Source organism: Anomaloglossus baeobatrachus, chromosome 1 (genome assembly GCF_048569485.1).
Source record: "Anomaloglossus baeobatrachus isolate aAnoBae1 chromosome 1, aAnoBae1.hap1, whole genome shotgun sequence".
In the NCBI taxonomy this organism is placed as follows: Eukaryota; Metazoa; Chordata; class Amphibia; order Anura; family Aromobatidae; genus Anomaloglossus; species Anomaloglossus baeobatrachus.
This window is the reverse complement of record NC_134353.1, coordinates 351,049,663-351,075,949: the sequence shown is the minus strand read 5'-3', so window position 1 is coordinate 351,075,949 and position 26,287 is coordinate 351,049,663. Positions and strand designations below refer to the sequence as shown.

At 39.9% G+C, this 26,287-nt stretch overlaps 1 protein-coding gene across 1 annotated transcript in view; it reads left to right on the top strand.

Moving 5' to 3' along the window:
* Positions 1 to 8,436: 8,436 nt before the first annotated feature.
* The window catches only part of FGF5 (fibroblast growth factor 5), a 157,911-nt gene continuing 140,060 nt past the window's right edge, over positions 8,437 to 26,287 (top strand). The window contains exon 1 of the mRNA XM_075337784.1: positions 8,437 to 9,453. Within this exon, the coding sequence (XP_075193899.1) occupies positions 9,144 to 9,453 (310 nt within the window). The 5' untranslated portion in view covers positions 8,437 to 9,143. The remainder of the gene's footprint in view (positions 9,454 to 26,287) is intronic.

Genomic DNA, 26,287 nt, shown 5'->3' with positions numbered 1-26,287 from the left:
TGTCACAGCTACAGAATTTACATACACTTGACTAGCTCACATGCAAATATAAATTATCAAGGGCTTACAGTAACACAATGGGGCAACATACAGGAACTAAAGTTACATATCCTGAAAGAGCTGCCCAAGCCTTATTTCAGGATACTGTTAGTATGGTACACAAAAATGACCTGACAGATTCCCTTTAATATTAGGTTGCATACCATTTGGAATAAATAACTGCAATCAAGTTTCTTACACATGATGATCTTTACCAAAAAGCTCGATTTTGGTCTCATCTATCCACAAGATGCTTTCCCAGAAGGATTTTGGCATACTCATGTATATTTTGGTAAGCTGCAGTTATCTTTTTTATGTCTTTGTGTCAGAAGTGGGGTCCTCCTGGGTTTCCTGCCATAGTGTTTCATTTCATTCAAATGCCGACAAATAGTTCATGTTGGCACTAATGCACCATGAGAAGTTTACATTTCTTTGGAACTTCATTGGGGCTTCTTATCCACATTTTGGACTGTCCTTGTTTGGGGGCGCTAAGCTGGCCCTAAAACTGTGGGCCCTTCGCTCATCCTGGCCCTGGAGGTACCCTTGATGGTAGGGAGGTCCTGGTCACGACCCTGGCCCTGTCTCCTGTCCAGCCCTTGCCTAATACCTCTCCCCGGACCACAAACCCTGGCATGGGCAGGACACAAAGTGACAACCTCCCAAAGACACAGACAAGAGGATCAAACTGATACACACTCACACAGCAAATAACCACAGAGGAGGGACAAAATGACACTGGAGTGAATAAACCAAAAGGGGTAGGAGTAATTCCCACTAGGGAACTCTCAAACAGATCAAACAACAAATAGCTGGTCACCAAATAAAGGAATGTCTCGGACGCAGGGATTTTGCAACTGTAAGCAAAAACTATGTTCGGTGATGGTACACAAAATTCCCAGACTTAAGTAGGAGGAGATCAGGTGGAAATGGTGATTAGCAAACCTAGTTCACTGAGAAATCAGCCACTGCTCCAGGAGGCATTAACTCCTACAGTGCCAGAAGCAGTTATGAATAAAACAATTGATGCCCTACAGAACAGCGCTACTTACAGCAATCAGGCTGCTTGTTGGAAGTGTGTTTAGACTCCAAACAAGTAGTGATTAATAAATGTGGATCCGCACCGTGCATGACAGGCCTGTGTTGCAACCTTTCATCAATTTTTTTCTGCTGTTCACATTCAGGGAGATAAACTACATTGCCATGGGTTGTAAACGTCTAGATTATGTTGCTCATCGTGGACGAAGGAACTTCATCATCATCGGAGATGGACTGTAACCTTGAGAATGTTCATATTTTTCAACAATATTGGCTCTCAGGTCCTCCAACAGTTCTCTTCTCTTTCTATTCTTCATGCTTAGTGTGGCACACACAGACACACAATTCAAAGATTGAATCAACCTCTCTTTTTCAGGTGTGTTTTTCATATTGCTGACACCTGTTAGTTGGCACTGGTGAGTTTAAACAAGCCTCACATGCTGGAATCAAAGTATTTACCCATAATTTTGGAAAGATGTTTACAATTTTGTCTGGCCTATTTTTGGGGTTTTGTGTGAAACTATGTTCAGTTTGACTCTTTTTCTCAGTTGTTTTTTTTTTGTTTTGTTAAAATACACCCAAAAGAAATAAACATGTTTATAGCAAAACAGGTGTATCATCAATAATGTTGTGGGAGAAATACTTCATTTTATGGAACAATTTCAAGGGTGCCAACACTTTTGGCCATTAGAGTTTATATGACTCTAAAAATGCAAAATAGATTGCTGCAACTCTATGAGAGAAATAAACACTACAATTACAATGCTCTTTGAATAGTTTTCTCACACACAGCCACTGTGTCTATGTGGTTTTTCCACTGTTCCCTTGCACAATCACTTAAAGGGGTTTTTCACTTTCAGGAAAGTGAACTCCAAATGCTCTAAAATATCTAAAAAATCAAACAGAGCAGGAACTCACTTTCCTTAGGTCTACCGCTTGCTTCCTGACGCTGCTTGTGAGTTTGTTGTTTTGGCTTCAATGCTGATGTCAAGTTGACTGTGCACATCATTGCTGTTAGCCAACCATTAAGCTTAGCAGATGTTCAGAGGTATATAGTATAAGTGATTGACTATAGCGCGATGCAAACTGTCAACATGAATTTAGGGTAGCATGGTACGGACACTGGGTCGTGGGGGTTCCGAATTCCTTCGCCAGAGAGAGTCAATGTGTGTATAACTTTTGTGGGGGGGGGCATTCATTATTTTCTTCAGGTCGGTGTTCATCACCCCACAGCCGGATCTTGTCAAAGACACAGTAGAGAAACACGTCATACTGGAGTACTCTTGGCAAACCAAAACTTGAACAGTATATTCTTTCCACACAATGACATACCTGATGGTTCTGCAGTTACTGTTTCTTTGGGGTACTCAGACTCCACCTATCCCCGTTATCTTGGAACTAGTTCGCAAATTGCCGGGCACCTAGGTCTCCAATACCCCACTCTTCTTTCAACCGCTATCCAGTTATGGGCCTTGATGGCTGTCTAGTTGTATGACTTCACTGAGCCCACTGGGGTGAACCGTAGGCTCCGAACCTTTAAGAGTTTACCTCAGAGTTCTCTTACTGGCTCCTGGCACCGTGACATCTCTTTACTCCTTGAACCTTTCTGCAGAACTGCCTCTCACAGGTCCGTCTCTCTAACCAACCCACTGGCCATCTGAGACTCCTCCCTTATTTTATCTAACATCTAATCCTCATCTGCTCTTGTATGACCACTGGGTGATGTCAGCTGTTACACGGTCCCGACTCTGCTCCATTGGGAAAGCACACTTCACTAGCAGCAGTGGTCATTTTCATCACACACATTACGGTATGTTTGGTACCTAAAACACATTATATTCATAACACAGTTGTGGGGGGCAGGGGGCAGGCAGTGGTAGTCGTGTGTGCAGGGGTTGCCAGGCCGCAGCGCAGCCACTCAGAAACTGCATGCCGCTTCACTGCAGGAAAGTCCTTTCGTTCTCAATAAGGCGGACACTGGTGTAGTTCCTTCTAACAACCGATCTTTACTGAACTTCAATACAGGGACATTTTCCATTCGCATAACAAGGGCACCACTTCTGGTCCCAATGGGTTCCCTCCAGACTCCACTTCCACATAAAATTTATTGGCCAACTGCTCTCCTTGCATCTGGGCTCTATTGAACACCACTAGACCGCTTATTCTTCCATCTGACGTCATGCTGCACGAACCAATTCAAATAGTTCTTAAGCCTATCTGTCCCACCCACGGGGATTAGCTTGCACTTTGGAAGGGCTATGTACGACAGCACTCCTCTATTCATGCTTTTAGCCAGGACCTACCCTTTCCTGTTGAGGGCCCATTGACCTTCGGTCTCGTAGAGGATTTCTTTGGGTTTTCTTATCCAAGAATGGATGCCACCCCGACAGATTGGACTAAACCCCATTTCTGGGGACACAGTTGCACAGTCCTCTCAAGAGTAGGACCCAGCATGTCTGGGATCAAAGGACTGACCCTTAGGATCGTTAATCAGTACAATAGTATGGCCTCTTCTTTCTATCTCATCCTGAGGACTCGCCTACCCTTCTTATCCTCTATATTCTGTTCTATTTATACCGTATCCTCCTCCTCTCTCTTAACTCTTGTTCTGCCTAACCAGGTGCCAGGGCAGCCGTCACTATTCCACGCGGCCACCTGGTGGCCATTTACAAAATACACAATACATTTTATTACATTCAATAGAACCTTCTATGTGCCGGCTACTTCTGCAGGGGGGTGGCTTGGCCATGAGCCCTCCCTACACAGACAAATAGCACAGACACAGACTGAACCAAGAGGCAGTGAGTATCTGCTCTATTTGTTGTTTTAGGTATTTTAGAGTATTTGGGGTCCATTTTCCCAATTTTTGAAAACCCTTTGAATTTTGATGCAAACATGTTTCACCTGCAAAACCATGGGGGTGGTCATAATGTCTCCTCTCTTTTGCAGGTGAACAGTTTTTCCCTGCAAAAATAATGGCTCATGCAGACATCTATACAAATCTCGGACTTTCTGCGCCTTTCCCGACCCTAGCGTCACAGCCTGATAGAAATGTATGAAGCTGTCATGTTCCAGTCAGGGTAACTGCAGCAAGTTGGTGCAAAACAAAGATGTCTGCATGAACCCTAATTTATAGTGCAGGGAAACAGTAACCATGTGCGCACACTCTGATTATTTGGTTGCAGAAATTTCTGCACCAAATATGCATCTCCTGGCATGAAATGAGTTCTTGAGGTGCATTTTTGCCGCTTTTCCAGTGTGTTTTTATGTGTTTTTTTCCATGTGTTTTTCATGCATTTGGGCTGGAAAAATGCTGGCAAAATTGCTGAAAGAAGGGAAAAAAAGCAATGTGCAAAAAACTTTAGGATTCTCATTCCTAAGGACAAGCATGCAGATTGTGACAAAACTGCACCAAATAAAGCATCAAAAAATGTATCAAAAATACAATGGGTGTGTACCACCCCGTGCTCGGCCGCAGCCGAGCCGCTCGGATACGGGCTCATTGGTGGGTGGCTCGAGCGCCTCCGGACTCGGGGTCACTTTGCTCTGAAAGGGGTGCTGGTGCTTTTGGAGGGGGGTAGGTAGGTGCACGGCCGGAACCGTGTTTAAGTTCGTGACGCCACCCACGGGTTGTGATGAAGTTGGACACCACCACTGCGATTACTGGGCACCCGGGGGAGATGGTAGTGCAGCAAGATGTTAACCCCTCCGTGGGTAGGGATGATGGCCTCAGGACCCGTTGGGGATACCTGGGTGGTGCAGGGCGGTGCGCGGCCAGATGGCACTGTTGTATTCACAGTTATTAACACACACAAGTCTCTGGTAAACCAAGTTGATGGTGGTCGGTGCCCGCAACTGGCTGCGTCTGGTCCCCCACCCGGTTCCGTGTTCTTGGCCTTTCTCCTGCACCGTGTTGTGTACTTGGGCTGTCTGCGCTTCAGCTTCAGGAGTCCGCTACCCGGCTTGGTAGATGTTGGGAGAGCCCTTTTGCCCGCAGACGCTGGCCCGTGGGATTTCTCTGCCTGTGCGGTGGCTTTCTATCCCCCTTGGTGGGCTGTTGTCTTCAGTCGGGACTTGGGTGGGAAAGGATCTATAGTCCAGATCGCAATCAGTTAATTAACTCAGTCCAGTGGGTTCTGGACCTCATTTCAGGGTGGGAATACCCCCCTTTGTGCTCTGGTTTCTGAGCCAGTTCCCCGGGTCGGTACCGGCGGGCCACTACCCTGTCCCGGTCCACCACGGTTCCACAGAGCCGTCTTCCCGGCTCCTGCAGGCTAAGGCCACCGTTTGCCTCCTAGACAACGTACCAGGGCTCCGACCCCGGTACCCGTAAGAATCCTTCTCTCCACTCCTCTCTACTCAACTCTCCAACTACTACTACTACTTGTTTTCCCGCCTCCGGCTCTCTGAACTCCTCGGTGGGCATGGCCAACCACCTGGCTTCGCCCCTGGTGTGCCCCTCAAGTCCTGAGGGGGGTAACTAGGGTTTAAAGTTTGGCTGATGACACCTTATTGGGGGACAGGTGTTGTGCATGGCGCTATCTGTGACTACCTGGCTAGTCCAGGGCGTCACAGGTGCATGCAGCGTCAAAAGCCAGCAGCAGTGCATGGCTTCAGTGTGAGTGCTGTATTTCATGAAAAACAAAAACAAAAAATAAATAAATAAATAAAAAATACTTATCAGCCACTCCACAACCATCTGCAATTCCTGGTATAGAGAAGGGGATGCACGGATCAGAGTTCAGCTGGTCACCAGAAGAAGCAATCCAAAAAAGCCCATGAAAAATCCAGCAATCCCAAACGATAAAAAATTCCAAAACTTTATATCACATTTTAAAATTCCATGGTTAGGACTCCATTAAAAGGGAAACAGATGCGCGTTTCGGATCCAACAGATCCTTAATCATATATTTGGAATTTTTATCATTTGGGATTGCTGCATGTCATGGTCTTTCCAGTCCTTGGCCAGGTAGTCTTAGGGTATGTGTGCACGTTGCATTCAGCCGTGGCAAACATTCCGCAGCGTTTTGTCACTGTATGTGCGTTTCAAAATGCTGCGTTTTGGATGCATTTTGAATGCAGAATGGATGCATTTTTGATAGTGCATTCCCACTCAACTCTTCTACATTCCCATAGAGCCGAGTGGGAATGCACTGTCTGTCTAGCTGGTTGCTAGACAGAGCCATGCGATCAGAATGAACTCGGATGAACTTCACCCGACTTCATAGTCATTGCGCGGCTCTGTCTGTCTGCTGCGGCCTGATTTGCAGTCACCGGGGAAGGAGTGACTGAAGTGAAGCATGCGATCTGCTGTGCCGTCACTTAGCTTACTCGCGGCCAGCTGGAGTCCTCCGCCTGATCACCGCAAATCACCTGAGTGAGGGCACCGCTGATCGCGGGTCTCACTTCAGTCACTCGGGCGACTTGCTGTCACAGTTGTAGGACTCCAGCTATGGCCGCCCACGGGTCACCTGACTGAAGTGAGGCGTGCGATCAGCGGTGCCATCACTCAGGTTACCCGCGGCCACAGCTGTAGTCCTCCACCTGGCCACGGGTAACCTAAGTGACGTCATTGCTGACAGCGCGACTGACTTCAGTTGCTGTGTGGAGCTGACAGAGAGTGGTCGTGCTCTACAGCCGATCCTGTCAGCTGTCGATGTAGCATAGCTGGATGCGTCGTGGGACCTCATGTGGATTACGTCAGATCTGGAGGGGTATTTGGGGATTTTAATAAAGTGGTGAAAGAGGGTGATTTTTTTTGTCTGTTATTCCAAATAAAGGATTTTTTCTAGTGTATGTGTTTATTTTCTTTAACTTACAGGTTAATCATGGGGGGTATCTTGTAGACACCTGCCATGATTAACCTAGGACTTAGTGGCAGCTATGGGCTGCTATTAACTCCTTATTACCCCAATTGCCACCGCACCAGGGAAATTCGGGATGAGCCGGGTAGAGTCCCGGGACTGTCACATCTAATGGATGCGGCAATTCCAGGTGGCAGCTGGCTGATATTTTAATTCTGGGGAGCTCCCCATAACGTGGAGCTGCCCATCCTGAGAATACCAGCCTTCAGCCGTGTGGCTTTACCCTGGATAGTATCAAAATTGGGGTGAACCACACGTCATTTTTTTTTAAATTATTTATTTATTTATTTTACTGCACGATATAGACACGCCCACCAGCGGCTATGATTGGATGCAGTGAGACAGCTATCACTCAGAGTGGGAGCTCGTCTGAATGCAACCAATCATAGGCGCCGGTGGGCGGGGGAAGCAGGGAATACGAGATGGAATAATGAGCGCCCGGCATTTTCAAAATCAGGAGAAGCCGCCAGACCAGTGTGACATCTGTCAGAGCCACGCTGGTGATCGGTGAGTGTGAAAGAGAGAGGGAGAGACCGACAAACCGACAGAGAGAGAGAGACATCGATGTCAATGGGTGGAAAATGAATCCAAAACACACAAGAGAAGTGACATGTTGCTTTTTAGAACGCAGCGTTTTGGCAAAATATTTCAGCAGCCGAAACGCTGAGTTCTAAAACGCAATGTGCGAATGGAATTTGCACAATCTTCATAGATTGTGCTGGGGACGCAGGACACATGTGTTTATGCTGCAGTGCAAAACGCAGCGTAAACGCATGAAAAAAACGCAACATGTGCACACAGCCTTAACCATCTTTTAAATCTGGTTTTAAAGTCTGTCCTAAAATATCCATGCACTTTTTGATATCTTATTCTGCTTTTATTTAATAAGACAATACCTAGAGTATAAAACCTTTGCCAACCTTTGGAGCATATGTCAGGAGCAGCATAAATAACACGTCCCTTAGAAGTAATACCATAATAACATGCAGGGCTGTGTTATTGCAGTCTGCCTTTATTGATATGTAATATGAGAATGAATATAAGCTTGAAATTTCCCCAAGGTCAATTGTAAGAAACACATCTCACGGCTAATATTCTGTTACTTTTTTATGATACATAATATGTCAGTGTACATAATACACACAGGTTATAACCTAATAATGCTGAGATAACATGATAGCTTTTCATATACTGGTTATTAAGGCTGCAGGAAACATATTTACTTAAGTATTTGAAAAATTCTGCTTTCACTGCTTAAATGACAGATTGATTTTTCGGAGAGAAGAGGATTCTTTCCTCTCAGGTTTCTTAAGGATGAGTCCAGTGTGATTTGTCATCAATCATTCATCGTGGTCCTTCACATGGCTCACAATCTGCTCTGAGAGGCTGCACCTCATTCGTTCTGCACATTACAGAGAGGATCAGACCTGGGATGGAGCTACACAGATGAATGAGCGAGAAATGATGGCACAGTGGTGATATACAGGTACAGACAATGCATTGCACAAGTACTTCTGATTTCAGCTGCTGCAGAACCTCTTGCATAACACAGTGCTTTGACTTCATATACAATATATCATTCTATATGCATGCATATTGTTAGAAGAAGCTAAACAATGACTGACAGATGTCTGACTAAAACAAGTAATTAATAAGAACATCACAATCAGTAGACAGCACTTAATAGGATGTCACTGTATCAGCTTGGCCTATTGATCGTCAGGTATACTAATGGTGAACAGCGCCCTCCCCTGGGGATCTACAGGAAACCACCACTCCTGTTGTGGATTTTGAATTCGACCACATTTTCTTTCTGGTGAGATGGAAGACATCTGTGTCCAGCTGGGATCCCCCTCCATGTGATCTATGGAGTTTCTTCAATCCCCCAGGGGTGGCACTGTACCCACCACAGTTCTGCTAACAGATCCAACTTGAAGGAGACTTCTTACTTCTTAGGAGACCACTACCAGGAGAACATGACAGCAGCATTGCCTTCCTGATCTGCTGTGAGCTGCAGGCATCCTTGCAGTGAGATCACCAGTGTTATAAATATCTCTAGCAGTGCCAGTGCTCAGGTTAGCAGCCAGCCATACCTACCATCTCCACACTCCAACTCCAGGCTACAGCCACTGACTACCACCCTGGCAGCTGCTGCAGGAGCCACTGGGGCAGCAAGATGTACTTGGGCTATTCCCTATTGAAAGAATGAGATTACCTTCACTGTGCTCTGTCACATTATTTCTCCTCTCCACATCCCACCTCTGGACAGAAGTGTTAGCAGCCCCCAAGCAGAAAAAAGCCAAGGGGCAGCTCCTGAAGGGCTCCAGTAACCATATCACAAGTGCCATTGCTTCCTCTGCTGCCCTACCATCTCTAGGGGCAGAGACCAGCGGGTCCCAGTGGAGCACAGCCGGGCGCAGGACTGGCAGTCTGTACTGCAGGGTGGGCATTGGCTTCCATCTCCAGATTCACCCGGATGGCAAAGTCAATGGCTCACATGAGGCTAATCATCTAAGTAAGTTCCTTATGTCTGTTATATGTCATATAGAAACTAAATGTATCTGCTGGCAGAGGAAAGCTACAGCTATACCATGCTGTTCTGGGTAACTCCACTGCACTGGCACCTTGCATCAAGGGAATCATTCTTGCCTTCATCCATGACACTTCATGTACTGGATACATTACAACTCTCTCTCTCTCTCTGTATATATATGTATATATATATATATATATATATATATATATATATATATATATATATATATATATATATATATATATATATATATATATATATATATATATAGCAATGTGTGTGGCAATGTCTGCAAATCTGGTTAATTTTTGTGTGTATATATATGTGTATATATATATATATATATATATATAATTTTACTTTTTTCTACTCCCAAACACACCCCTACTTCATGTAATTTATCCAACCTAATTACTTATTGCATATAATTCTACTATATTCATTACAGTTATAAATATGTAGCAATGTGTATGGCAATGTCCAATGTCTGCACATCAGGCTGATCTGCGTATATATATGTGTGTGTGTGTATATATATACATATATATATATATATATATATATATATATATATATATATATATATATATGTATGTTTAGATATATATATATATATATATATACATATATATATATATATATATATATATATATATATATATATATATATATATATATATTTCCTTTATTTACAATTTTTACTCCCAAGCATATTCCTACTCCTACTTCATTTACTGGAGCCAAGCTAATAACTTATTACATATACTACATGTAATATACATATACATATACATATATATATATGTACATACACACACACACACACACACACACACATTTATTTCATTTTTTTTGTTTTTTTCTTTAAGTTTTTTTTTTACTATCCAAATATACTCCTACTTCAGTTATCAGAGCCAAGCTAATGGTCTACTTTATATATATTTTTTTATTATTATTATTTTTTTTTCTTTATTTAACTTTGTTTGCTACTCAAACATCCTCCTACTTCATTTAAAGCACCAAGCTAATGATTTACTTATATAGTTCAACACAAGAGGATGTATTGGGCTAAATATCTTTTTTGGTAATGTTAACAATATGTAATTTGGAATTTTATAATCACAATGGTATTAGTATATGGTTATTTATTTATTTTTTTAGCTGTATATAAGCATATTATTTTGTACTTCATTTAATGGACCGAGCTAATAACTTAATACATATAATTCAACACAAGGGGATGTATTAGGTTAAGTATCTTATTTGGTAACAGTGAAAATATGTAATTTTATAATCACAATGTTAGCAGTATATGGGTAATTTATCAGTATATGAGCAGATTTTATACTATTAATTTCTTATTATGCATATATTTTTAAAATATTATTATTATTATTATTATTATTTTTGTAAAATAAAAAAGTCATAAAAGTTATTAAGAGAAATATTCAGAGAAATCTTGAAGCATTCCATAAGATCTTGCTGTATAGTCTATAGCAGGCATAAAGTTTAAAAGCCTCTTATTAATTATTAAAGCCTGGTTTCCTTACAAACATAATCATCTAACACAGCAGACAATGCACATTATTTCCTTCATTGCACTTGTGAGGTCCTTAAGAGACTGACCTGAGCTATCACAATTCTTATGTATAGTATATTCTCTCTCTCCTATATTTCTTCATTTCTTCTTACTGTTCCCTTCTTTCTCATTTATCTGATTAAGCGTAAATTGGGATCTATGGAGTGTAAACTCCCTATTTGCAATACCTCTTGATGTTTACTCCGGATCCTAGACCAGTAAGCTAACTATACTGCATATCAATTATTATTTTACATGAACACTAGAGACTTTATCAGATTCATATAATCTTTCCACACTTCAGTAAGTAGCTCAGCATGATGGATTCCGCCTTGTGAGACGGAAATGCGAGGCTTTCGGAATGGATTATAAGCCTTTGAAACTTATGTTTTATTCAGTCCAAATAAAAAGGACTTATCCACTTGTCAGGACAATCTAAAATGAGTTTTACTGAAGAACTTACAGGTAGAAAGTATTTAGAAGTATTCAAATCTGTGAAGCAAACGCAAATGCTGTAAAGTATAATTCTACATTTTGTGAGGTAGGTGGGGAATCTAATTTATTAACCATATATTGTTGTTTAATGGTTACATTTATCTTATTTTTCATGGATGTATATTTTTTATATATGAATAAATTAAATAATAAAATGGTTTAATTGTGTAGAAATTCGAAATCCACTAGTTTATAGTCTTTAGTATGGTTCTAGAGTATTCGTATTGCAAAAGTACACTGAAAAATACACAAATTAATACTACAAAACTCTATATTTCAACTAAAGAGGATGCGAATAATCTTCACTTGCTTAAGACAATGAGGAAACTTCAATAAGTTACTAGAAAGCTGCAACAGTATTTTTAACTATAAGTTGTTTATATTATTTTTTAATATTTCATATATATATATATATATATATATAGCGTGATTCATATATTTCCATCAGCATAATATACAAATCTCCATACCGATACATATGACGTTATACGTCCTGCGTTGTAAACTGAATTGGGAACTTTTCGTAGGGAAAGTAGTGTGTTTTTTGCAATTTTTTTCTATCATGACCGATTATTCGTCACCTTCAATTCACTTCTATGGGATAAACTTCGGCCAAACTGCATCGGTTTGCAGTGATCAACTCTAACTGTAGAGTTAAAAGTAAAAAGTTAGAAAAAAAATGAAAGTTCATTAAAAGTTTACAAAGTAGTATATGTCCCCAGATTGTGACTTATATTATACAAAGACAAACAGAAGATACTATATACAAGGCATATGATAGTAATTTGCCATTAAAGTACACACTGGAAAATTTTTCTTTTGGATTATTTTCTTGTTTTTTTATAACTGATCTAAACAGACTGATATGTGAAAGTATACACTGTAGTTTGACCACATTAGTATTTTGGGTTCTTTCCCATATAAATTTTAAGGAGATTTTTCTAAAGATCATTTTAAATAATAAAAAAAAATAAGTCAAACTTCAGTTTTCTGGCATCAGTTTACATCCCATAAAAATTAATACGATTCGTCAAAGGACCATGCAGGTGATATAAGAAGCTAAACCAGTATGACTCCAGCATTATAGGAGCAATTTGAAACAACTATGTCAGTTTATAGCTCGTTTAATGAGTGGCTTTGTGGTTTCATGAATACTAATACTATGCTGCCTAGAAGATTTCAATTTTAACTAAGTAACAAGATGGAGTTTGAATGTTTTCCCTCCAATATCCCTGGCTTATATTTGGACACTACAAGTTCATCCACAAACATGCTGGCAGATTAGGTGGCCTTTAGTGATGAGCGAGCACTAATCTGATCAGGTGATCAGTACTCAAATCGAGCAGATGGGCTCAACTCGAGTAATGAGCATAATGGGGGATGCAAGCATTTTTCCAGATGCCGTGAACAGGAGGACCAGGGATGAGATCTCTCTCTCCCTCTCTCTCTCTCTCCTGTTTAGGAGCTTCCACAAAAATGAGAGAGAGTATGCTGGCCGTGCAATCGAGCTTCTTGAGCACCCTGATATTCGACTGCATACTGAGCATTTCAAGCACCCTGATACTTGATGGAGTATTGAGCATCTCAAGCCCCCAATACTTGATCGAGAACCGAGCTTCCCAAGCACCATGATACTTGATGGAATGCTGAGTGTCTCGAGCACCCTGAACCTCGATTGAATACCTAGCATCTTGAGCACACTGATACTCAATCGACTACTGAGTGTCTCAAGAACCGTGAAACTCGATAGAGAACCGAGTGTCTCAATCATCCTTATACCTGGAGTACTGAGCATCTTGAACACCTTGATACTTGATCAAGAACCGACCATCTCGAGTACCCTAATACTTAATCGAGGATCGTGCACTGCCGAGCACGCTCGCTCATCACTAGTGGCTTACTGTGAAATTGACCTCATTGCGGATACAAAACATGGTGAATGTGGGACAGTTCCCAGTAAATGAGAAGATATATGAGGTCTGAGCTCATCCACTAGCATTTACATACATACTGCATATATAACTGATCCTTTGATTGAGTTGTACGTTACGTTCTCTGATACGGCAAGCTACAGCCTCATTTATCTAGTAAAGTAAAACTTTTATGGTCGAGTCTGACTGGGGGCAGCGTTATTTTGATTTTAAGCTGGATTGAAATGTTTGACAAGCCACTGAAACATGGAGACTTGTGTTTATGTCAGTGAAACAATGCTGGGAATTTAGGACCCCTACTTAACAGGTGCATTTAACAAAATTACATTTACTGCATGGATACAGGGCCACACGGTGAGTTATGCCTTAGGAGAATAATCTGTGCTCAGACAAGAACACACAGGGAGAGAGTATAGCCGTAGTGTATAGTGAACAATACATGATTGTACAAAATTACATCCATTTATAGCATTGGTGTCAATTTATTAATAATGTAAAACCAGATATTTTTTTTCAGATTTTTTTTGTTTCAACAGTCTTTAATTGAGTCAATCGAAGTTATAACATTCAAATCAATAAAACATAGTAATACATTTCTTGATACAATTACATTGCTCGTGAATCACCTTGCCTCTCGCAGAAGGACATAATTAATACAGGTATCAATTAGTTCTCAAATATTGATATTAAACTTAATTTCTCAATTATCCAAGTGACTCATAACAAGAATGTTAAAAGAACAGGGGTCAACAGGGAGTGGGGGGAGGAAGATTCCTACCACAGACCAAGGATTAAGAGTAATCAATACATCTGACTAACCAAAAGGACTACTGCCCAAATAAACTCGTATAGGTTTTAGACTTTATATAGAGAGAGATATAGTGTTCTCGAGAGTATTGGAGTGTTGAGATTGTATCCAGGTATCCCATATTGCACAGAAAGATTCAAGAGAGCCATTTCTGATGGCTTCTATCTTTTCATAAAGCATTATTGTGTTTACCCGCTATAGGACCATGTTTAGATTTTTTTTATCCTTTAATTAAGTAAAAAAAATATTAGTTTGCAGCAAAGCCTAACTACAATGCAAATATTTGTTCTTATATGTGATCAAATAAGTCTTTTATAAAACAATGAAAATGCTAAAAAAGTGTTTTATTATTCTAATTAGACACAAATCACATTGGCAGAATTTTTCATTCTGCTAGGGTGACAATAATCATGTAGTGTGTAGCGCTATGCTTACTGTCAAAAATACGGAAACACCAATAGAAATCTACCAGATTTCATCATATTGTAAGACAGTGCTAATTGTCAAGATTTATTGGGGTTCATTTAGAATAGAAATAGGTGATAACTGTCCCGGCTTTGTAGTGAGCAAAATTCTTGACACTAGTCTGAAAAGGGCTATATCAATGTCTCCTACGTGGGAATAACAGATACTAAGTACTGATACTAAGTTACAGGCAATAATAGCAACCTTTACAAAAACTATCTCAAAGTACTACTTACTTTTTATTAGTTTTACTATTATATTTATATACCAGGAAGCTAACAATAAACCAAGTTAAGGCTCTGTTCCCACGATGAGTTTTTGATGCTGCATATGTTCGCTGCATCAAAAATGCAGCATCTTCCAGTTCCATAAAATGGATGGGGTTTATAGAAATTTCATGCCCACTGGGCTTCTTTTTTACTCAGAGTAAGCTGATCTGTTGTGTGCTTCAAATCCGCAACGTCAATTGCAGGTATGCTGAGTTTTATGCAGTAGTTTTTCATATAGACTTGCATTAGCTGTGGAAACACATACAAAATGCATGTAGTACGCACCTAAGTATATCAATAAAATTTTGTCAAAGCCAAATACTAGGAAATATCAAAAACATAGCAGCTTTATCTAAAACATGACTGACACACCAAAAGAGACAAAAAAAAGTCAGCTTCAAACACGTAATAAAAATACGTGTAAAAACAGCAAGTAACCTAATTTCCATAATAGGTGCAGAAATTCTGCAACATCAAAAATTCACCAAAAGCTCATCATGGAGAACGTAGCCTAAGGGTATGACCGCACTTTGCGTTTTCACCTGCGTTTCAGCAGCGTTTTGAGCAGCAGCGTTTTCATGCCAAAAGGCATTCGTTTTGATTTTCCATGATAGTCTATGGAAAATGGGGATTTCCTGACCGCACTTTGCGTTTTAAAACGCTGCGTTTAATTTGCATAAATTGTGGCAAAAACCATGCGTTCAAAGAAGCAGCATGTCAATTGTTTTTGCCATTTCTGCAGCGTTTTGATAACATTGAAGTCAATGAGAAGTGTCAAAAAGCAACAAACATCAAAATTCCAGCGTTTTACCTGCTTTTTAGGTGCAGAAACACTGCGTTTTTTACTTAAAAAACGCATGCTTTTCTGACATTAAAATAATGGAATAATATGTCCCTTTACACACACATAGTCCGACAATTAAAGAAAATTATGATTTTATTGCTATTTTAGCAGTAAATATTATAAAACCGCTATATTTTCAGGAAATATAACTATTTTCTTCATTAATCCAAAAATTGTTTTCTTTTTTTTCTCTTTTTTAATTCTGTTTGACTATTTAATCTTTATTTAGCAGTGTCTTGATGTTCAAAACGCATCTGTCAAAACGCAGGTGAAAAAGCAGGTAAAAAGCGCTGAAAACGCATCCAAAATGCGGTAAATACGCATGCTTTTTTAGCGCTAAATTTCTGGAAAAGGCAACTTTGGCTAAATCAATTAAGGCCAAAATGTGCGTTTATAAATGCAAGTAGGACGATGCAAAGTGCGGTCATAGCCTAAAGGTTTCTTCCAGATATGGAAGCACTCCACAGGAAAAAAAAAATTGAAGGGAACCTATCATTTTGAAAATGTAATACTTGCATTTAACATTTTATAGGACAGGAGGAGCTGAGAAAATTGATATAGATATTTGTGGTAGAAGGTTCCATATACTTGGTAAATTATTCATTTAAATTTCTCTTTATTCTGAGGAGTCCAGTGAGCGGTCCTACAGACTTCCTTGTCTGAGGTTGGACATATAGTCCTAGAGGAACTATGTAAATGTATAATTAACGCTGCCACTTTACCTATTTTTTTTATAAACTGACATTCTAAGTTGTAGAGTAACATAATTTGTTTCAGTTCTTTTTGACACTAAGGTCTACTAAGGTTTTTGATACTAAGGTTTTGATAATAAGGTTTTGTTTTTTGTATTTTATTTTTGTATTTATTTGTATTTCAAAGAGGATTCTGCTCAAAGACATTTAAAATATTATTTTAACAAGCTTCCATCCAATCCATTGGGAAAACATAAGTATGAAAAAGAAGTAATTTGTCAATGTTTTAGGGGTTTATGCCTGAAATACAAAAACACTCTAAATTTGACAACTTATCAATCAAAGATGTTCAAATACATTCCAAACTATTGTTTACTTTTATGTGGATTTGCACCAAAAAATTCATTTAAAAGAACACTGTGTAAACGTATTTTTAAGCCTCATTCAGATGTCCATGTAACAGGGTTCATATATGGACCTTGATGCCTGGAGTGGCCATGGGTTGCCTCACCTAAACTTGAAAGGCCTCATATATTCATATGAAGCTGTCATTTTCAGGTCGGGAGACCAACACTCTGTATACAAACCATGTTGACGTCTAAGGGCTCATGCGCACGTAACTGCAGAATATTCTGCAGTGATTTGACAGCACATGTGCGCTTCAAATCGCTGCAGAAACACTGTATAATGGATGCAGTATTTTTGTTAAAAAAAAGCAGATTTCATGTGCTCTGGCTGCTGCCCCCACCATAGACAGAGTGGGAGCTGCATCCAGAAAGCACAAATAATTGATATGCTGCTTTTATGAACGCACGGATTTGGGTCAAAATTTTAGCTCCCAAATCGCTGCGTTCATAAAAGCAACGTGCGCACGTCTCGTGCACAATCTACATAGATTGTGCAGGGGATACAGGACGCATGCATTTACGCTGTAGTACAATACGCAGCGTAAATGCATGCTATTACGCAACGTGCGCATGAGCCCTTAATGAGGATTGAGGGTGTGCTCACATTAGTTCTTTTTGCTAAGTTTTTGATGTGCAAACTGAACAAAGGCTCTCAACAATCCTCCTCAAAAGATCAAAACTCCCCATAAACTTGGAGTTTCTGCTTAGTTTCCACTTCAAAAAAGTAGCAAAAAATTCCTCTGATCTGGCATATATCCTAAGTCATATGAAAATGCCAATTTTGACTTTTAGGCTATGTGCGCACGTTGCGTAATTGCATGCAGTTACGCTGCGATCTGCACCGCAGCGTAACTGCTTGCGTCCTGCGTCCCCTGCACAATTTCTGGAGATTGTGCAGGAGACGTGCGCACGTGGCGTATTAGAGCGCAGTGCTTTGGCTGCTGCCCGAAGCGCACGTTCTAAGAAGTGACATGTCACTTCTTTCGTGCGCTCTGCCTGCAGCCCCCGCTCTATCTATGGCAGGGGCTGGGAGGGGCTACATGCAGAGCACATGAAATCGGCTTTTGTTTCTGAAGCGATTTGAAGCGCACATGTGATGTTCAAATCGCTGCAGAAATGTCTGCACAGCCAGTACGCAACGTGCGCACATAGCCTTAGGATTGCTACTTCCAATAGGTGATGCTAGAGTTTGTCTTCTTTCCTGGAGAGACAATTTCAGTGTAAATACACACTGATGTTATTTTAAGCATAGAACTTGAAGTAGATTTTGGAGCAGATTCTCCTCCAAAACAGTTCAAATACTCTATGAAAATGCTATCTATTAAACTTCTATATACAACACAGTTTTTTTTTCCATGTTTTTCCGCAAGGAACAAGAAGCAACGTGTCAATTTTATAGTCAATTCTGCTATTAAAACACTTATAATTTGACTCTTGAACCAACTGAAGCTGAAATAAATCTGCACAAAAAAACACTCTCAAAAATCCATGTATAAAAACTCTGTAAGAACATACTCATTTATAATACTATGATACACAAATGCTAACCCCCCCCCCCACAAAGTTGGTATAAACATTGCTCCCTTTTGAACATTAATGTGTTCAACGGGCTCATACCTTTCAATTATGCCTAATTAAAGGGGTTGATATTTTCGTGCCATATCTGTTAGGCTAGGGTCACACGACTGTATAAAAAACTCGCTCAGATTCTCATCCAGAAAAGTAGGGTGATTTTTTTTCTCACTTGTCATCCATGTACAATAGTTTTCTGTTACAGAATTGAAATGTATCTGTAAAAATCGGATATTATACTGTGGCCTCCAATTTTTTTCTTGCACCCATACAATTCAATGGATAAGTCTCATCCAGTTTTAGATTCAAATCACAGTATGTGGCGATTTCTTTCACAGATTCTGTCATTAGCACTGCCCCATTGAAAAATCAGATAGCCCTCGTCCGATTTATCCGGCCCTTATACTGATGCTGTCAGGAGTTGTGGGAAGGTGCAGTTTTTTTTCATTATTGCTGTGTGCATACACATTCATTGTTGAAACACATGATAAATTATTCCTGGGACACACTGCAGAGCTAAGAATATGTGATCCTGTTCTGCATCGTCTTTTGTCTAGTAAACACAAATAAAACAAGTTCCCATGGTGCCTTTTGGCTGCGAATGAGCATTTAATATAGTGTGTGCGCAGCTAATACCTCCACTTGGCTTCCATACTGAATTGTCAGCCGCACTACACGCTCTTCCAAAGCTGGCTTCATCTATTCCACAGCTTTACTCATCTGGACTCTGGAGGAACAGTACATAGTGCAAGATAAAATCATGTCTCCTGGGTGACAGGGGTGAAAGGCTTCAACTTATTACAAGGATTACTATGTGGTCATTAAATATGAATAACATACTAATAAGAATAAATGTAATACCAAAAATATACAAAGGAACCAGTAACTCTGATGGATTGCAGTGTTAGTAAAAAAAAAAAAAAAAGGCTAAAGTAATTAAAAATTATTCACACTCTAAAATAATGTAATGATTATCCCTGAACACACAAGATAAAATCCTTTACATCTGAACTGATATTGATAGATAGCTATATAGACAGATATAGATAGATTAATGGATAGATAATAGATAGATTTATAGATAGATAGATAGATAGATATAGATAATATATAGGTAGATAGATAGATAGATAGATAGATAGATATATGATATACAGATAGGTGAGAGATGGATAGATAAATATATGATAGACAGATAGGTGAGAGATAGATAGATAGACAGATAGATAATAGATAAATAGATGATAGATAAATAATATATAGATGAGATAGATAGATAAATACATAGATAAATAGACAATAGATATCGTATTTTTCGTTTTGGAAAACACACTTTTTTCCCCCAAAACTGGGGGGAAAATGGGGGTGCGTCCTACAAAATGGATATGGCGTACTGGGTCGGTGGTGGTGGAGCGGGGTCATAGGAGGTAGGGTCACAGGATGCGCTCTGAGGTGTCGCGGCGGGCAGCATTGATAGGCGGGCAGATGGCTTACCAGGACAACAGTGGTCGAGCAGAGGAATGATCCCAGGACACGTTCGGGGGTGTCGCAGTTGGCACCATTGATCTGCAGGCAGCAGAGGTGTCACAGGACACAGAGTGCATTGAGCTGACTGCCAGCTCAATTGAATTACCCGCCATTGATGCAATGAACTTCAAGAAAATGGCCACAGAAGCGGCACGTGCGCAGATTGACACAATGTACTTCAACAAATTGGCCGCGGAGTCCTATCTGCGCACTCGACGCCTTTGCGGCCATTTTCTTGAAGTCCATCTCGGCATCTGTGGGCGACTCAATGGAGACGGCAGTCAGCTCAATGCACCTCCTGTTGACACACTGCGTCCTGTGACACCTTCACCACCCGCAGATTAATGGCACCCACTGCAACACCGCCAAGCACGTCCTGTGACCCTGCCTTCTATGACACTACTCAAACACCGTTGCTCTGGTAAGCAGCCCGCCTGCCCGCCGATCAATGTCGCCTGCCGATCAATGCCACCTGCCGCGACACTTCCAAGTGCGTCCTGTGACCCTGTCTCCTATGACCTTGCTCCACTACCGTTACCCTGGTAAGCCATATCCGGGGGATTCAATGGTGTCCGCTGCTACACCTCGGCCCTTATGAGCTGCAACACCCTGTCCTCCAAGCCCCCAGCATTGCCAAAGCGGCCTCCTACGACCTTCCTGAACCACTTCACCACCACCACTCCCCCTGGTGCACATTAGGATTAAGACGCACCAGGGTAAAAGTTGGACCCTCATTTTAACATTAAAAATTATTTTTTCCTATTTATCTCTTCTAAATTTGGGGTGCGTCTTATAATCCAGTGCGTCTCATAAAAGAAAAAATACGGTAGATAGACGATAGATAAATAGATAGACAGATAGATAGCATGAATGAGATAAATAGATACACCGAGTGCAGAATTATTAGGCAAGTTGTATTTTAGAGGATTTGTTTTATTATTGATCAACAACTATGTTCTTAATCAACTCAAAAGACTCAAATATCAAAGCTTAATATTTTTGGAAATTGTAGTGGTTTTTTTTAGATTTGGCTATCTTAGGAGGATATCTGTTTGTGCAGGTAACTATTAATGTGCAGAATTATTAAGCAACTTAATAAAAAACAAATATTTTCCTATCTCACTTGTTTATTTTCACCAGGTAAACCAATATAACTGCACAAAATTTAGAAATAAACATTTCAGACATGCAAAAGCAAAACCCCAAAAAATTAGTGACCAATATAGCCACCTTTCTTTATGATGACACTCAACAGCCTACCATCCATAGATTCTGTCAGTTGCTTGATCTGTTTACGATCAACATTGCATGCAACAGCCACCATAGCCTGCCAGACATCCGAGAGGTGTACTGTTTGCCCTCCCTGTAGATCTCACATTTTATGAGGGACCACAGGTTCTCTATGGGGTTCAGATCAAGTGAACAAGAGTGCCATGTCATTATTTTTTCATCTTTTAAGACCTTTACTGGCCAGCCACGCTGTGGAGTCGTTGGATGTATGTGATGGAGCATTGTCCTGCATGAAAATCATGTTTTTCTTGAACGATACCGACTTGAAGAAGTTGTCTTCCACAAACTGGCAGTAGGTCTGGGAGTTGAGCTTCACTCCATCCTCAACCCGAAAAGGTCCCGCAAGTTCATCTTTGATGATACCAGCCCATACAAGTAGCCCACCTCCACCTTGCTGGTGTCTGAGTCGGAGTGAAGCTCTCTGCCCTTTACTGATCCAGCCTCTGGCCCATCCATCTGGCCCATCAAGAGTCACTCTCATTTCATCAGTCCATAAAATCTTTGAAAAATCAATCTTAAAATATTTCTTGGCCCAGTTTTGATGTTTTATCTTATGTTTCTTGTTCAAAGGTGGTCATTTTTCAGCCTTCCTTACCTTGGTCATGTCCCTGAGTAAGGCACACCTTGTACTTTTTGATACTCCAGTAACGTTGCAGCTCTGAAATATGGCCAAACTGGTGGCAAATGGCATCTTGGCAGCTTCACGCTTGATTTTTCTCAATTCATGGACAGTTTTTTTGCACCTTTTTTGCCCAACACACTTCTTGTGACCCTGTTGGCTATTTGCCATGAAACACTTGATTGGTCTGTGATCACGCTTCAAAAGTTTGGCAATTTCAAGGCTCCTGCATCCATCTGCAAGACATTTCACAATTTTGGACCTTTCAGAGCCCGTCAAATCTTTCTTCTGACCCATTTTGCCAAAGGAAAGGAAGTTGCCTAATAATTAAGCACACCTTATATAGGGTGTTGATGTCATTACACCACACCCCTCCTCATTACAGAGATGCACATCACCTGATTTACTTAATTGGTAGTTGGCTCTCAAGCCTATACAGCTTGGAGTAGGACATGTATAAAAAAGTATCATGTGATCAAAATACTCATTTGCTTAATAATTCTGCACACAGTGTAGATAGAGATAGATAGATGGACAGATAATATGAATGAGATAGATAGATGATAGATAGATACTGTACATAGATAGATAGTATGAATTAGTTAGATAATGGGTAGATAGATAATGGATAGATAGATAAATAGATGATAGATAGTATGAATTAGATAGATAGATAGATAGATAGATAGGTAGATGATAGATAGTATGAATTAGATAGATACAGTGCCTTGTGAAAGTATTCGGCCCCCTTGAATTTTTCAACCTTTTTTCCACATTTCGGGTTTCAAACATAAAGATAAAAATGTTAATGTTATGGTGAAGAATCAACAAGTGGGATACAATTGTGAAGTTGAACGAAATTTATTGCTTATTTTAAACTTTAATAAAAAAAATAAACTGAAAATTGGGGCGTGCAATATTATTTGGCCCCTTTAAGTTAATACTTTGTAGCGCCACATTTTGCTGCGATGACGGCTGCAATTCGCTTGGGGTATGTCTCTATCAGTTTTGCACATCGAGCGACTGAAATTCTTGCCCATTCTTCCTTTGCAAACAGCTCCAGCTGAGTGAGGTTGGATGGAGAGAGTAAACAGCAGTTTTCAGCTCTTTCCACAGATTCTCAATTGGACTCAGGTCTGGACTTTGACTTGGCCATTCTAACACCTAGATATGTTTATTTGTGAACCATTCCATTGTAGATTTTGCTATATGTTTTGAATCATTGTCTTGTTGGAAGACAAATCTCCGTCCCAGTCTCAGGTCTTTTGCAGACTCCAACAGGTTTTCTTCAAGAATGGTAGTGTCTTTGGCTCCATCCATCTTCCCATCAATTTTAATCATCTTCCCTGTCCTTGCTGAAGAAAAGCAGGCCCAAACCATGATGCTGCCACCACCATGTTTGACAGTGAGGATGGTGTGTTTAGGGTGATGAGCTGTGTTGCTTTTACGCCAAACATATCGTTTGGCATTGTGCCCAAAAAGTTCGATTTTGGTTTCATCTGAGCAGAGCACCTTCTTCCACATGTTTAGTGTGTTTCCCAGGTGGCTTGTGGCAAACTTTAAACAACACTTTTTATGGATATCTTTCAGAAATGGCTTTCTCCTTGTCACCCTTCCATAAAGGCCAGATTTGTGCAGTGTACGACTGATTGTTGTCCTATAGACAGACTCTCCCACCTCAGCTGTAGATCTCTGTAGTTCATCCAGAGTGATTATGGGCCTCTTGGCTGCATCGCTGATCAGTCTTCTCCTTGTTTGAGATGAAATTTTTGAGGGACGGACGGGCCTTGGTAGATTTGCAGTGGTATGATACTCCTTCCATTTTAATATGATTGCTTGCACAGTGCTTCTTGGGATGTTTAAAGTTGTGGAAATCGTTTTCACCAAATCCGGCTTTACATTTCTCCACAACAGTATTACGGACCTGCCTGTTGTGTTCCTTGGTCTTCATGATGCTATCTGTGCTTTAAACAGAACACTAGACTATCACAGAGCAGGTGCATTTATACGGAGACTTGATTACACACAGGTGGCTGATATTTATCATCATCAGTTCAGTTATTTAGGACAACATTGGATCATTCACAGATCGTCAATGAACTTCTGGAGTGAGTTTGCTGCACTGAAAGTAAAGGGGCCGAATAATATTGCACGCCCCAATTTTCAGTTTATTCTTTTTTACAAAATTTTAAAATATGCCAAAAAATTGGTTAAAAGAACTGAAGTCCTCAGTGGTTGATACCTTTTAATGGCTAATGAAAAGATGGTAATAATAGCAAGCTTTCGAGACTACTCAGGTCTCTTCATCAGGCCTGATGAAGAGACCTGAGTAGTCTCGAAAGCTTGCTATTATTACCATCTTTTCAGTTAGCCATTAAAAGGTATCAACCACTGAGGACTTCAGTTCTTTTAACCAATTTTTTATCTCTACTGGCTAACACGGTACAAAGATATATTTTACCTGTAAAATAAGCCATAAATTTTCGTTCAACTTCACAATTGTGTCCCACTTATTGTTGATTCTTCACCACAACATTAAAATTTTTATCTTTATGTTTGGAGCCTGAAATGTGGGAAAAGATTGAAAAATTCAAGGGGGTGGAATACTTCCGCAAGGCACTGTAGATAGATAGATAGACAGACAGTATGAATGAGATAGATAGATAGATAGATAGATAGAAGGATATATAGATATTATGAATTAGATAGCTAGATGGATAGATAGATATATAGATAGTATGAATTAGATAGATAGATAGACAGATAGATCACAAGCACAAAAGAAGAATCTTTCTACAAAATGTGTGACAAAATGACTTCAGTGGGAAGAGAGGAGTAGTTCCCAGCGTAGCTTACAGAACCCCATGTAAATTACAGGTTGTGATTCTGAGGTAAAAATCTGATCATTACATTATGTATAATATAATTTGCAAAAAGATTTCCATTCCTATGTATTATATAATTGTAAGATTAGATTTATTAGTGAGCAGATAATTCTCTCATGGTATTCTAAAAACCTCAAGAGAGATATTGCCTTTAACTTTACCCTCTTTATTGTTTCAATTATGGTGAGACATTTTATCCGTTCTTTGTCCAGGTTCAGAATTTGATAGTACAGAATAATACTGTAACCAGCCTAGAATATAATACTCTCTATGGAAAGACAGCAGGTATGAAACTACATTATACTGTATGACTTTATATCACAATCCAAGAATTGTCTGTAGCTTGTTTGATAGGAAATTCTGATTTGTACCATTTATATACATATATACATAAAGCACGGAGAGTATAGAAAAGATATAACTTTGGTAATGATATACATTTTAATGTAATTGCATATATATTTACACATCTATCTGTCTCATACCTAGTTGTTTTTTTATCTATTATATATCATACAGCAGAAGGAAGGATTGAGTGGGAAAAGATGATATCCAAAGAGATTTGTGACATTAGATGTTTTTTTTACTTTTCTTTGTTTGGCACTTTTTTACATTGTTATGGTGAGCTTTGTGGGACATGATTTAAAATGTTAGTTTTTATTTTGTTTGTCAAATAATTGTAAATAGAAATTACAATAAATTTCAAAGTGTAGAAGCGTTATGTTTTAGGTGCAATTTGTCTCCATAGACTTGTATTAGATACTGAGAAAATACTGGTGAAATATACATGTGTGTTTTTAATGCATTTCCACTGCTGAAATGCATCATAAAAGGTATGTAATGGACATAAGTATATCAATAAAGTTTTGTCAAAGCCAAATAGCAGGAAGTATCAAAAACAAAGTAGCTTTATTTAAAACATAACATAGAAAATAAGAGACATAAACATGATAAAAACACGTAAAGAAAAATGCAAGTACGGCTATGTGCCCACGTTGCGTTTTTACATGCGCTTCTGCAGCGTTTTCAACTGCAGCGTTTTAATACCAAAATGCATGCGTTTTGATTTCCAAGCAAAGTCTATGAGAAATAGGGATTTCTTGTGCACACCATGCTGTTCAAAACGCTGCTTTTAATTTGCATATTTCTTGGCAAAAACTCAACGTTTAACCCCATAGCGACGGCCTAACGTCTCAAGACGTCGGAAAAACAGGGTACTTATTCTGTTCCGACGTCTTGAGACGTCAGGCCGGAAAAAGCTTGTAGCGCCCCCCAGTGACGAAAAATCTCGGGGGTTTCAGCTACCGGAGGTAGCTGAGACCCCCAAGATTATGAATCGGGGTGTTTTTTTTGGACCCCGTTAATGCGATCGCCGGTATACACCGTATACCGGCGACAACATTAAAAAAAAAAAAATGGCCGGTAAAATT